The following is a 14,049-nucleotide window of genomic DNA, read 5'->3' as shown; positions in this document are numbered from 1 at the left end:
TATACAATGACATTATCACCTGTAGTAATTTAGTATTCAGCTGTTTTTCTGCTGGAGTGCATTCTTGTAGTCTTTTCTGATTACTAATCTGCTGAAACCTTAACCAGTATATACAATTGTGTGAAGCTTGGAGATTCTGAAACTATTTTTGAAAGCTAAATGTTCTTTTGAGAACTGAAAATCTAAAGCCTTAAGAGTGATCTCTTGAATTAGAATGCTAAGAAGTTCTGTGGTTCAAAACTGTTTCCAGTCAGTCAGATATGCTAACAGGTTTTATGTGAGGAAGCTGAAACTGTGAGGTAATTACTGAGGAGATTCATTATTTCAGAATAAAAGATACTTAGATATACAGACAAATCTGAGGTGGCTCAGATGTGTGTGTGTAGAAACTCTTTGAACTGATTTCATATCAGAAGTTGGTTTTTTTTCTGGGAGGGTCAGATTAGGAATAAAAAAATTATCTGTTCTTTTGTACATTTACCCGATCCCCCTTTTTACAAAACCACGCAAGAGATTTTTAGTGCCAGCCAGAGCGCTAAATGCTATGCACTGCTCTATCAATCATAGAGTTCCTATGAGCGTCGGAAAAGTACAGAGCATTCAGCTTGCCAGACTGCACTAAAAACCTCTTTTGCAGTTTAGTTAGAAATACATTGCTTTAGCCTATGAAGACACTGATTTTTAGCCTGCATTCATCTAGGGAGGTTAGGGTTTCGCTTCCTTTCATTTGTTTCAGGTAGGATAGTATCAAACATCTGGATCTTCTGAGGAGCTTCTGGTTTCAGACAGGTAGCGGGATAACAATACCAATGCACGAAAGTGGTGATATTGGTGAAAACAGGTTTTTCTTAAATATTTTATTTTTGTGTGCACACATATATACATTTTGTATATTTTATTGAACTTTGAGACTGAGAAACACCCTCTGGCTTTAAAAGAGTCACTTAATCGAATACTTTCCTATGGTTTTGGATATCCTGGAACAAAGTTGGTATTAAGCTGAAAGGCATGACATGTTTGTTTGAGATTTGAATATTATCACTAACTCTGATTGTATTATCAATGTAAATTTGATCACATGCGAATGGTAAATTAGTTTTGCTATTCATTTATATTTAAATTTAATTTACCTTGTTTAAACAACATCTGATAACAACAATTGTTGGACATACCTATTTCCACTTAATTGTTGTTGGGGGTTTTTTAAGTTGCTACAAAAAAATACAAATATTTAAATGTTTAACCTCTGTGTTGGTGTGAATTGTAGGGGAAACCTATTGAAACATCTGACCATGATTCTAACATCTCATACATTTAATTCTAATAATTAAATGGTAATATAATTGCATCACATCACCACTAGGGGGTTTTACAGTAGTATATTCACATATTCTTATCTCCCATTGGCTTTTAGGTGGTTGAATTCTGTAACAATAGCACCCATAATTCTGAGGCTCCGAACCTGCATAACAGAATGTGTAAAGCACGGAGTACATGGGATGTCATCAATATGTCTCCTGACCTGAAAAATCCTCCACTATCAAGCACTAATCCTCCTTCTGAACCTGTGTTCTCACTACTACAGATCAGAGATAGAGTAGTCTGTTTAGTTCTTGATGTTTCAGGAAGCATGAGCGCAGTAAGTTATCTTTGGCATTTGATTTCTATGGCATTTGATTTCAATTGTTTGTATTCATGTGAACAAATCAAATATTTCAAACTACAATGCTTGTATTATACATTTTGATGTACAAAGATAGAGTAATAGGAAAAATATGATTGAGGACACTTACAATACTATGAGAATCTCAGACAAAGTCTCACACTGGCTATACTTTCCTTTTAAGTTTCCCTCAGCATAATACAACCTACCTCATTACCTGACCAACTGTAAGGCTGAGAATACCTGACCCTCCCCTTCTAATCATGTTAATAGTGATTTTAGCTGAGCTACATTGAAGTGTAGAAATAGTTGAAACAGCCTCTTTGTAACCTAAATTGGGCCTAGATATGAATAAGTTATGCACAAATGTTTTTAAAGGTGAGTGTGCAACGGGGATTGGGATTGGGCAACCTGAAGGTACGGTGAAGATTGGTAGAGGGGGGAGGGGAGTAGGGCAGAGCAACAACATTATGCAATGGGGATTAGAGGGGGACAGAGCAAGGCAAGTGAGATATAGGAATTTGGAGGGGACAGAGAGAGTTGAGATTGCGCTATGGGATTGGGAGCAGGAAGCAGAAAGTGTGCCAAGAGGGAAGGTGAGAGGAGAGATATAATGAAAGCTGGGGAGGGGATGAAAAAGAATGAGAGCTGAGACTCATCAGCCCTAATGACTATTATTCGATGCTGCTCATCTGTGTTGGCACTAATGATACTGCTAGGTACCCTTCTGAATGTATCAAAAGTGACTTTGTGGCTCTGGGAGAGAAGGTGAAACAGTCAGATGCGCAGGTGGTATTATGAACATAAGAAAAGCCATACTGGGTCAGACCAATGGTCCATCTAGCCCAGTATCTCATCTTCACGGTGGCTAATCCAGATCACAAGTACCTGGCAAAACCCCAAACAGTAGCAACATTCCATGCTACCAAACCAGGGCAAGCAGTAGCTTCCCTCACATCTGTCTCAATAGCAGACTATGGACTTTTCCTTCAGGAACTTGTCCAAACCTTTTTTTAAATCAGCTATGTTAACTGCTCTTACCATGTCCTCTGGCAATGCGTTCTAGAGCTTAACCAATTCTGTGAGTGAAAAAATATTTCTTTCTATTGGTTTTAAAGGTACTTCCATGTCACTTCATTGAGTGTCCCCTAGCTATTAAGACAGGTGTAGAGAGGGCTCAATCGAAAATAAAGGAGCTATTGTAAGGGCAAAAAAAATTTTGTAAGGAAAGCAAGTAAAAGTAAGAGGAAAAGTAGGTCACTTTTGTTCTCAAAGAAGTTGCTAAAAAGATGAGAATAAAGTGGGTAGCTTTCATAAACTACAAAAGATCGCAGAAAAAGGAAGAAAGGCAAAAAACACGAATACTTTTATCTTTTTAAAAAAAATTTTCCCATTCCTTTTACCTTTTGTTGTTTCCCTTATTGCATTGCAACCTTTCCCTCTCATGTCAATCCGTTTGTGTTCAGTTTGTTTCCCTGTTATGGTCTTATTGCCCTGTTAGTCTTATTTTTATTTTCACTAGTTTTTATCCCTGTTTTTATTATTGTAAACAACTGTGGTTTAACATTTCCTGTTAATAATTGTGGAATATCAAATAAAAATAACTGTAAACTATAATGCCTCTGAAGTCACTTCCTGGTTGCAGAACCAGGAAGTGACATCAGAGGAAGAGCCGAGGCTGATGTGGGCAAAGTTAAAGAGGTACAGGAGAAGGGAAGGGGTGTGCATGCGGCTGGGGGGACGACAGAGAAGGAGCAGGGCAGAGACAAGGGCAGGGGGTGCCACCACCCCGGGTGCCTACTACCCTTGCTAAGCCACTGGTCCTATCCACTCAGCTGTTCCTCCACTCCTAGTTATCAAAAGCAGATTTTAAACTAGTTGCTCAAAACATTTCTATCTAGTATTTTCTATTTTCAATTGCTTATAAAAACCTATAATCATACTGTCACGTTTACACTTTCATCATATTAAATAATTTGTTTATAATCTGTTTTGCCAAAGACTACAGACAATGATACATTTTTTTCCAATTCCAGAGTAATCGCATCAATCGCCTGGGCCAGGCAGCTGAGTTGTTTCTGCTGCAGATTATTGAGACAGACTCCCATGTTGGTATTGTCACCTTTCACAGTTCAGCATCTGTCAGTGCATGGTTAACACAAATAGACAGTATGGCTACTCGGAAACGCCTGGTCACACTTCTTCCTAAAATAGCTAGTGGAGGAACAAACATCTGTGAAGGAGTAAGAGCTGGATTTCAGGTAAAATAAGATGTAATACATGGTTTATTGCATTGATATATTTTTAATAACGGACATTGGTTATTCTGTGTCTTATCCTATAATTTTTTTTCTAAACTATTATCTATGATTATAAGAGGTAATTTTATAAGTCGTTCCTATGTGTAGGTGGCAATATACACGTGTAAATGACCTTATAGAATACTGACTGCATAAAAGTATGGACATTGACATTAAGGTGTGTACCTTGCTAGTTAGAAGTATACATGGGTAGTGTTTCTGTGAAACGTAGTGGAGTGCACAAATATGCAAATAAATTATAAAATACTATAAATTATGCACAAATGTTCACAAGCTGGTGTAAATGTCACTGCCTGTAAAGTAGGTATGTGTAATGTGACTTAGAGGGGAATTCCTCAATAAGACCTTGTGCTAAAATAGCACAACTTGTAGTAAAATAACCTATCTGAGCAGTAGCACGATGACTTTTTAAACTCTCCTTTCCTGGGCCGCATTGGCCGAAAAAAATGTTTCTGGGGCTGCACAAATGTGCAAATGCTGCAGCAAGACAGAGGAGGGAGCTGGCAAGACGGTAAACACCCAGGGGCAGCAGAGGAAAACACTGCATCGCCCTCGACCGGGGCCGCACAAAATACTTCACGGGGCCACATGCAGCCCTCGGGCCGCAGGTTGGACACCCCTGCTCTAGATCTTATGGAAACTTACTTAAATATTCCTATTAGAAAGGCACCTTAACATTTTCTCAGGTTCACAATTCTAAGACTCAAAGATTATGGTGGTTGTTGCAATGACCTTATGCAAGGAAGACATTATAGTTCAATCCTATCTGGATGATTTGCTTATAAGAGCACAATCATGCAAGGAACGCAATGAATCAATGATGCAGTTGTTTCAGGATTTAGGATGGATACTCAACTCATCCAAAAGCAATTTGGTGGCAGAATATTTGGGAGCCAAGCTTCATATCCTTCAAGGCAAAGTATTTTTTCCCATAGGAAGAATGATAAAGCTACAATCCCAAATTTGAAATTTTCTCTCCACAAGAAGATTGCATAGCACTCTATGCAGGTACTAGGGTGAATGATGGCAACTCTAAATCTAGATCTGTGGGTCAAGATGCATCTCTGCTTTCTCACTGGTTGCCTCAGTATTAAAATCTGAACTTGATTGTACCCCTTCCACTACAAGTGAGACAGTCTCTGGAGTAGTGGTTAAAGTCATACAACCTGCTCAAAGAAAGGACTTTAGAGGGGGCTAAACTAGATTTTATTGACCATCAATGCCAGTCTTTCTGGTTGGGAGTTCATTGTTTGGGCAGGTGGAGGGGCATAATCAAAAAAACGTCTAAGTCCCCTTTTGGCCTAAGGTCTTAAATATTGAAAGTAGAAGCAGGGAAAATGTCCATTATAAAAAAAAACGTCCAAAAGGAGGTTTTTTTTGATAATGGCCTGCCTCTACATTCAGCTGTTTAAACGCCAAGACCACCACTACATCTAAACTTATACCATATAATCAATCTAAAAAAAGCCTAACTCCCAAATGCCCAAAACAAGGGCTTTTAGGCGAAGGAGTTTATAAAGTGGTTTTAAGTCTATAGTGCTCCTATTTGGGTCTTCTATTCTCACCATCTTTTAAATATCAACCCCTTCTTCTGCCTCAATCTCCCTGCCCCAATCGTCTGCCTCAAACTTCCTTTGAAGTCCACTCCATCAATCTATTCACTCATGTCTCACCGCTATCTAAAACTGAATATGGCTAAAACTGAACTCCTTATCTTTCTGCATAAACCCCCTCCCCACCGTTCTATTTTTCTGTAGATAACTTTCCTCCTCCCTGTCTTGTCAGTTCACAACCTTATGGTACTCTGACTCCTCTCTCTCTTTCTCCGCTCAGATCCAACAAACCACTAAAACCTGTTGCTTCCTCCTCTAAATCACCAAAATCTAACCTCTACCATACTACCACAATCCTCATCCACACTCTTATCACCTCTCACTTAGACTACTGCAATGTGCTTCTCTTAGATCTTCCACTCAGCCATCTCTCTCCCCTTCAATCTGTTCAAAATGCTGAAGTATGACTTATATTCTGTGTGAGCTCCACGCTCACATTACCCCTCTCCTCAAGTTACTTCATTGGCTTCCAATCCATTTCCAAATGCAGTTCAAACTCCTCTTACTGACTTACAAGTGTATTTACTCTGTAGCCCTTCAATATCTCTCCTCACTTATCTTCCCCAATGCCCCTCCCCCCACCATGAATTGCACTCATCGGGCAAGTCCCTTCTCCTCCACTGCTAACTCCAGACTCTGTCCCTTCTTTCTTGCCATGTCATATGCCTGGAGCAGGCTGCCAGAATCAATATGTCATGCTTCATCTCTAGCAGTATTCAAATCCAAGATAAAAGTCCACTTTTTTGAAGCTGCTTTCAATTTTTAACTCCCACTCACTGTCAGATACCTATACCTGATACCATCATATCATTCCTTCTACTAGAAACTCCCCAACCCTGAGATGGCCTGTCTGTCCAAATTAGATTGTAAGCTCTTCTGAGTGGGTACCATCTATTGATTGCCTACGCCTTTCAGTGCTATAGAAATTGTAAATAGTAGTAGTACTAGTATTAGACAGTGTGGAATGAGTAGCTTATGTCAACAAACAAGGAGGAAGACGTAGCCCTCATGATAAATTGGGTGGAAGAGAATCTGGACGATCTTAGGTAGGGTAATTCAGAGAAATCAAAAACATGTGGGATTATTAGTTTCCATAGCAGGTAATATTTTCTTAAGAAAGTAGAAACTAGATCTAGGGAATAGCCTAGTGCAGAGGTCTTCATTAATTTTTAAGCTGGGACCACTTTAAATTCTATTGAACTGAAGGAGAGCCTCCAAATATCTTCTCATGCAGAGCCACAACATTGCGGACTATTGCATGTCAATGACATCCCTCCCCACCAGCAAACTTCATTGGGGGGTATCCTCCACCCTGTGAGCATTTCCAAATGCATTCTCTTTTTGCTACTGAGAAATGCCTTGTCCTTCAAGCGTGCGGCTCATCCCCCCAATCCACTTTCTATCCTGAGCCTGGGTAGCAAAGCAAAGTAGCAGAAAAACCCCCCAAAAAGACACTGGGGGCTATCTCTGAAGAATACTGGCCTAGTGGTTAGCACAGTTAGCTTTAAACCCAAAGATTTATAAAATGACAATTGTACAGAATATTGTTTCTTTTTATACTTTAATAAAATGATTTCAATATAAAATCATAACTATTTGAAGCTTGTGTGATGGGATCAGACAGTTTGCGGGGATGGGGACTGAGCTCATGGGAAAGGGATTGGAATGGGGACAGAGACAGAGCTCAGGGGGAATGGGGTAGGGATAGGGACAAAGTTTGTCCCCATGTCATTCTCTACTCTAAAGTCACATATTACATGTGCCTAATTACATCGCATGTACTTGTACTTGTGAAGTGATCTTATAACAGGCCTTTTACATGCATCTAATGGCATATGCATATGAAAAATTCTTTATGAAATTACCAATGTAGAAAAGCCAAGCAGGCACCTATTTTATAAAGAAGCATAGATGCTTTTGTGTCTTTAAAAAATACGAGAGCAAAAGTGGCAGTAGTTGTACCTAGATTGAAGCAGTAGGCATGAATGTTCAAATGTAAAGTACATATATTCATGCACATTTTTTAAACATAGAGGCAATTCTATAATGTGGCACAATTTTATAGCCTAGACCAGAAAAAATTGGTCAGTACTACAAAATGTTCCCCCTGGTAGAAATGTTTATAAATCTCTTAGATAATAAACATGTAAACAATGGACTTCAGTATGAGCCTTTCCATTTGCGCACGAGGGAATCGACAGCTCAGGGAGTAGTTATTAGGTGACTAGCACCGGACTTTATGTACTATGTGGACTATATTAGTTTATCTTTTTTAGACTTTTTCATTCACTTTGATATGAACTGGTTTTCTTACACTTACATTACACACGAGAGTGGGGCACAGTATTCTTAAAATAATTTTATTAATGCGATGGCACTTGCACTTTAAATTTAAAATCCTTTTCAAAGTTATACATGATTTGTCATTAGCACTTTAATACTTCAGCACTTTACTTCATTACGTATTGGGAGGTAATTTATTTATTTATTACTTTTTGGATTTAGCGCCTTAGTATATCATAATATTTATTCAAATAGCTTCTCCTGGATCAAATGTTTGGAGGTGATTTAAAATACACCTAGGGATATATATTTTTTGGGGGGATTTTTAACTTTGGACAAAATGATGTATGAGGCAGTTTTTATTCAGACTTATGTCCGGTGCTAGTCACCTAATAATTACTCCCTAAGCTGTCGATTCCCTCGTGCGCAAATGGAAAGGCTCATACTGAAGTCCATTGTTTACATGTTTATTATCTAAGAGATTTATAAACATTTCTACCAGGGGGAACATTTTGTAGTGTTGACCAATTTTTTCTGGTCTAGAGTGTGGACTTCATTGGCAACAAGGTCTATAGGGTTTTTTTCGGTTTAGCAATCTTATAGCAGCATTAAAGTGCACCTAACCCATTATAGAATAATACCACAAATCTGCTTTGGCATGCCCATACTTAGGCACGACAACGTACACCTGGTCAATAGCAAGCATAAGCTGACACGCCTAGGTTCACCTTGTTAGCATTGCCCATACACCATTTAGAAAAATTACTGCAAGAGCACTTATTGTCTCCTATTTAGGAAGCAGTAAGGGCTCCTGCATTAGCCTACCATTTTTAATGAGCCTTGATCTCTCTCTTCAAAGTTCTTTTCAACTCTCCATTACCATAGTTGTTGACTTTGTCTCCTGCCACTATTTCGTCATTGATTTTAGAGTCTTTCATCCTGCCTTGCTGCTGTGTTGATACTCTTCAAGTGTTCATGGCTCTTTCAGCCAGTACTATTACCTCTTCAGTCTAGTTGCACTGCTTTTGCTTCATGACAGTGCTTTCTCTGCCTTCTCTTGAAATCCCATAGGATCTCTTCCCAACAGTCTATGAGTTGTTTCCCCAGCCTAGGGAGATCTTCTAACTGTAGGTTCTTATACTGGGACAAAAGTCTGTAGTGCCAGGCCTATAATTTGGAGGCATATAGTTTTGTTGATCTTACCCCATTCCCACTTTCGGGACTCGTTCAGCCTAGCTTGCTGCTCCGTTGGCTTCCTATGGTTGATAGCTTCCAGCTAATCTTTATGCTGTTTTTGGCCCTTTCCTGGTGTTCCTGCACTTTACAGCAAATATCATTGCTGTTTTAACCAACTCATGCTGGCTTGCAATTGTCCAATCAGTGTTGTTGCCAAATTATTTCCCTGCTAATGCTTTGGAATCTTCTTGATAATACTGGTACACTGATTTGGAGCCATTCCCAATAAGCTCCTGAAGACGCCTGGTGGCGAAACACATGACTCATGTCGAGCTGAATGAAAAAGATCTAGTGTAAACTGGATATTATAGAAGATACATGGGATAAGTGCAATTGAACATTTGAAACGTATTTATAAGTGACTACTGATGATTGAACATTTTGGATACTACTTTGGACATTGGTGCTATTTATTCATTGCTGGTATTTTCTAGCAATGGGTGAACATTTCATGGATTTTTATGGGATTTTTTAACAGATGAATTGGACGGGCTCTAGTTTTGTGAATGTAGGATTATAAGCTATGTAATATGATGATTTTTGAAAGAAATTAATAAATTATTTGTGAATATTAAATAAGAACATAAGAAGTTGCCTCTGCTGGGTCAGACCAGGGGTCCATCGCGCCCAGCAGTCCGCTCCCACGGCGGCCCATCATGTCCATGACCTGTAAGTGATCCTATGTTTGAAACCCTTTAATCCCCATTTTTCTTCTATCTATACCCTTTCATGACCTGTAAGTGGTTCTTGTTTGAAACCCTTTAATCCCCATTTTTCTTCTATCTATACCCTTTCATGATCCTATCTCTACCTCTGTCTCAGGGATCTCAAAGTCCCTCCTTGAGGGCCGCAATCCAGTCGGGTTTTCAGGATTTCGCCAATGAATATGCATTGAAAGCAGTGCATGCACATAGATCTCATGCATATTCATTGGGGAAATCCTGAAAACCCGACTGGATTGCGGCCCTCAAGGAGGGACTTTGATACCCCTGCTCTATCTATATCCCTCAATCCCTGTATCCTTCAGGAACTTGTCCAATCCCTCTTTGAATCCTCTTAATTTGCTCTGTCCTATCACATCCTCTGGAAGCGCATTCCAGGTACCCACCACCCTTTAAGTGAAGAAAAATGTCCTAGCATTGGTTCTAAACCTGTCCCCTTTCAATTTCTCCGAGTGCCCCTTGTTCTTGTAGTTCCCAATAGGCTGAAGAATCTGTCCCTGTCCACCTTCTCTATGCCCTTCATGATCTTGTAAGTCTCTATCATGTCTCCTCTGAGTCTTCTCTTCTCCAGGGTAAAGAGCCCTAGCCTTTCTAGCCTCTCTGCGTATGAAAGGTTTTCCATACCCTTTATCATTCTTGTCGCTCTTCTCTGAATCCTCTCTAGTATCTCCATGTCCTTCTTTAGGTATGGCGACCAATATTGGACACAGTGCTCCAGATGTGGTCGCCACAGTGGCATGATGACTTCCTTCGTTCTGGTTGTAATATCCTTCTTAATAATACCCAACATTTTGTTTGCCTTCTTCGAGGCCGCTGCGCATTGTGCCGTTGACTTCATTGTTGTGTCCACCAGTACACCCAAGTCTCTTTCAAGGTTACTTCCCTCTAGTACTAGTCCCCCCATTTGGTAGCTGAACAACAGGTTCTTTTTCCCTATATGCATGACCTTGCATTTCCCTATATTGAAGCTCATCTGCCATTTATTCGCCCACTCCTCCAGTTTGTTCAGATCCTTTTGTAGGTCCTCACATTCTTCCACAGTTCTAACTCTGCTATAGAGTTTAGTGTAATCCGCAAATTTTATAACCTTGCACTTCGTCCCCGTTTCCAGGTCATTAATAACTACATTGAACAGTAGCGGTCCGAGTACCCAGTAGCGTACCAAGAGGGGGGTGTGGGGGGCAGTCTGCCCCAGGTGTAGCCTTAGGGGGGGTGCACAGCCGGCCAGGTCAGGAAAATTCTACCGGGCTGATCTGCCTTCCTTTCCCCTTCTTCCTTTCAATTCTGCGTCGCCCTGTCATCTCGTTCCCTCTCCGCATCCATCCGCCACGCCAACATCCGCGCGCGCTGTCATGAGCCGCACTTTTGCAGCGCGCTGCCCCACCTCCAATCCTCTGGCACCGCCCCTACCCGCGTAGCTGCTCATTCAAGGCTTCGGTTTCATTATGTAGTTTGGGGCGGTTCTGTCCGTTGATTGGCCATGCGGCGCCTGCTGTCTCCACCCCCTTCCCCCCTCCCCCCGTGGCTCGCGTGCCGCGCAGGCTGCTGCTCCCTCCTCAGAGCCGGTCTCCTTAGTGTCTCTCTTCGACGCTTTAGAGAACAGAGTAGCCTCCAACGCGGTAACTTGGGGGGCTGTTCCCGGATGGCAGCGGCAATGGCTTGGGGGAGGGCAGGGAGAAAGAAAGAAAGGGGGCAGGGAGACAGAAGGAAAGAAGGGAAACAGAGGAAAAGAAAGGGGGCATGAAGAGAGAAAAAAAGAAAGGGAGGCAGGGAGAAAGAAAGGGCAGGGAGAGAGGAAGAAAAAGTTGGGGGAGGGAATGAGGTCTGGAGGAGAGGAAGCATACAGGTTGAAAGAAGGGAAGAAAGATTGGATGCACAGTCAGAAAAAGAAAGTGCAACCAGAGACTCATGAAATCACCAGACAAGGTAGGAAAAATGATTTTATTTTAAATTTAGTGATCAAAATGTGTCTGAATTTATATCTGCTGTCTATATTTTGCACTATAGCCCCCTTTTACTAAACCACAATAGCGGTTTTTAGCGCAGGGAGCCTATGAGTGGAGAGAAGCCCTGGGCATTTAGCGCAGCTCCCTGCGCTAAAAACTGCTATTGTGCTTTAGTAAAAAGGGAGGGGGAGTATTTGTCTATTTTTGTATGGTTGTTACTGAGGTGACAGTGCATAGAGTCATCTGGCTTGACCTCTTTGAAAAAACCCCAGAATAGGAATGATAATTAACATTTTCTCAGCGTACATTGTGCTTTGTGTTTTTTTTTAAAATTTTATTGTTGATAAATCATTTTGACTTGGCCATTTTAAAAGTAGCTCGCAAGCCCAAAAAATGTGGGCACCTCTGAGCTAGAGCGTTGAAGCTGCGTGTTTCTGCCGTAAAGGTCATCTCTGACGCAACCGGAAGTTGCATCAGAGACGACCTTTACAGCAGCCATATGCAACTACAATGCCGTGCCGGGGGGGGGGGAGAAAACGCCATGAATGTAAGGGGCAGGGAGGGAGAAAGGAAGAAAAAGTGGGGTGGAGAGGAAAACAGGGTAAAACAGAGGGGGGGAGAAGGACGCTGAAAGCATATGGGGAAGATAGAGGGGGGAGAAGGACGCTGAAAGCACATGGGGAAGACAGAGTGGGAAGAAGATGCTGAATGGAAATGGGGAACAGAGAGTGGGGAGAAGATGCTGCAGAAAATGGGGAAGAGAGAATAGGGAGAAGATGCTGAAGGGAAATGGGGAAGAGAGAGTTGGGAGAAGACGCTGGCAGGGAAGAAGACAGAGATGCCAGACTATGTGAGGAGCGGAGGGAAGAAGATGGGTGCCAGACCAATTTGGAAGAGAAAGGGAGAAAGGGAGAGGCACAGTAACAGAGCAAATAGAAGATGCAGAGATAAGAGAGACAGTGGATGGAAGGAAGAGAGTAACAGGAAGATGAGGAAAGCAAAAACCAGAGAAGACAAAGGTAGAACAAAAATTTTCTATTTATTTATTGCTTTAGGAGACATGTGTCACTGTTTCTGTGGGGTTGCATTGTATGCAGCTTCTTGCTGGTTCAATTTAACCTTTGTCTATATATTTCTATTTTATCCCCACTTTTACAAAACTGTGGAGCATTTTTTAGCGCCAGCCATGGTGGTAGCATCTCTGATGCTCAGAATTCTATGAGCGTCAAAGCTGTTACCACCGTGGCTAAAATCCACACTACAATTTTGTAAAAGGGGGAGGGGTTAGTTTGTGATGACATATTCCATACTAGGCGAAGGTGTGTTCTGTGTGTTCGAAAGACTGGTTTTCTGTTAGGATTGACGGTGTAGGATTGATCTGTACTAGTCTGGCTTGTTTAGTTTTACAATGGGTGTATTGATGTCGTACTGCTCACTGCAGTATGTAAGATGCTGCCTTTTCCTAGGTACTCATGTGTGACATGTGGCTTGTATGTAATAAGCGATTCATCAAATTTAAATAAAACTTGAAACTTGAAAACTTGTTACTAAAAATCATGTTTTTCGTACAGATGGGGGGGTGCCAAAAAATGATGGGCCCCGGGTGTCACATATGCTAGGTACGCCACTGCGAGTACCGACCCCTGCGGAACTCCGCTCGTGACCCTCCTCCAGTATGAGTAGTGACCCTTCACTCCAACCCTCTGCCTTCTGCCTGCCAACCAGTGTTTAATCCATCTTTGTACATCCCCATCCACCCCGTAAATCCACAACTTTCTAAGTAGCCGCTCATGGGGTACCTTGTCAAAGGCCTTTTGGAAGGCGAGGTAAATGATGTCTACGGGTTCCCCTTTGTCCAACTGGCTGCTTACCCCCTCAAAAAAGTGCAGTAAGTTTGTTTGGCATGATCTTCCTTTGCAGAAGCCATGTTGGCTCGCTTTCATTAGCTTATTTTTTTCGATGTTCTCACAGATGCTGTCCTTTATCAGTGCTTCTACCATCTTGCCCGGAACCGATGTCAAACTTACCGGCCTGTAGTTTCCCGGGTCTCCTGTCGAACCTTTTTTGAAGATTGGTATAACATTTGCTAATAGCTTTTTAGTGTTTAGGGTACTTAATATACATGAGACAGATTTGTATGCCTTCTACCTTTACTGTATACAAGTCTCTCTCATGCATATTCATTAGCAGTATCATAAAAGCCTAATTTGACTGCAACTCTCAAGGACTGGGAGTGAAGACAAGGACTTATGCCAACTATTTATA

At 41.3% G+C, this 14,049-nt stretch overlaps 1 protein-coding gene across 1 annotated transcript in view; it reads left to right on the top strand.

Moving 5' to 3' along the window:
* Window positions 1-14,049, top strand: part of LOC117346368 (calcium-activated chloride channel regulator 1-like) — a 62,569-nt gene that overhangs the window by 26,643 nt on the left and 21,877 nt on the right. Inside the window, exons 6-7 of the mRNA XM_033915803.1 lie at window positions 1,415-1,639; window positions 3,700-3,924. Coding sequence (XP_033771694.1) covers window positions 1,415-1,639; window positions 3,700-3,924 — 450 coding nt within the window. The remainder of the gene's footprint in view (window positions 1-1,414; window positions 1,640-3,699; window positions 3,925-14,049) is intronic.

Source organism: Geotrypetes seraphini, chromosome 12, assembly GCF_902459505.1.
Source record: "Geotrypetes seraphini chromosome 12, aGeoSer1.1, whole genome shotgun sequence".
Taxonomy (NCBI): Eukaryota; Metazoa; Chordata; class Amphibia; order Gymnophiona; family Dermophiidae; genus Geotrypetes; species Geotrypetes seraphini.
This window is presented reverse-complemented; position numbering and strand designations above follow the sequence as displayed.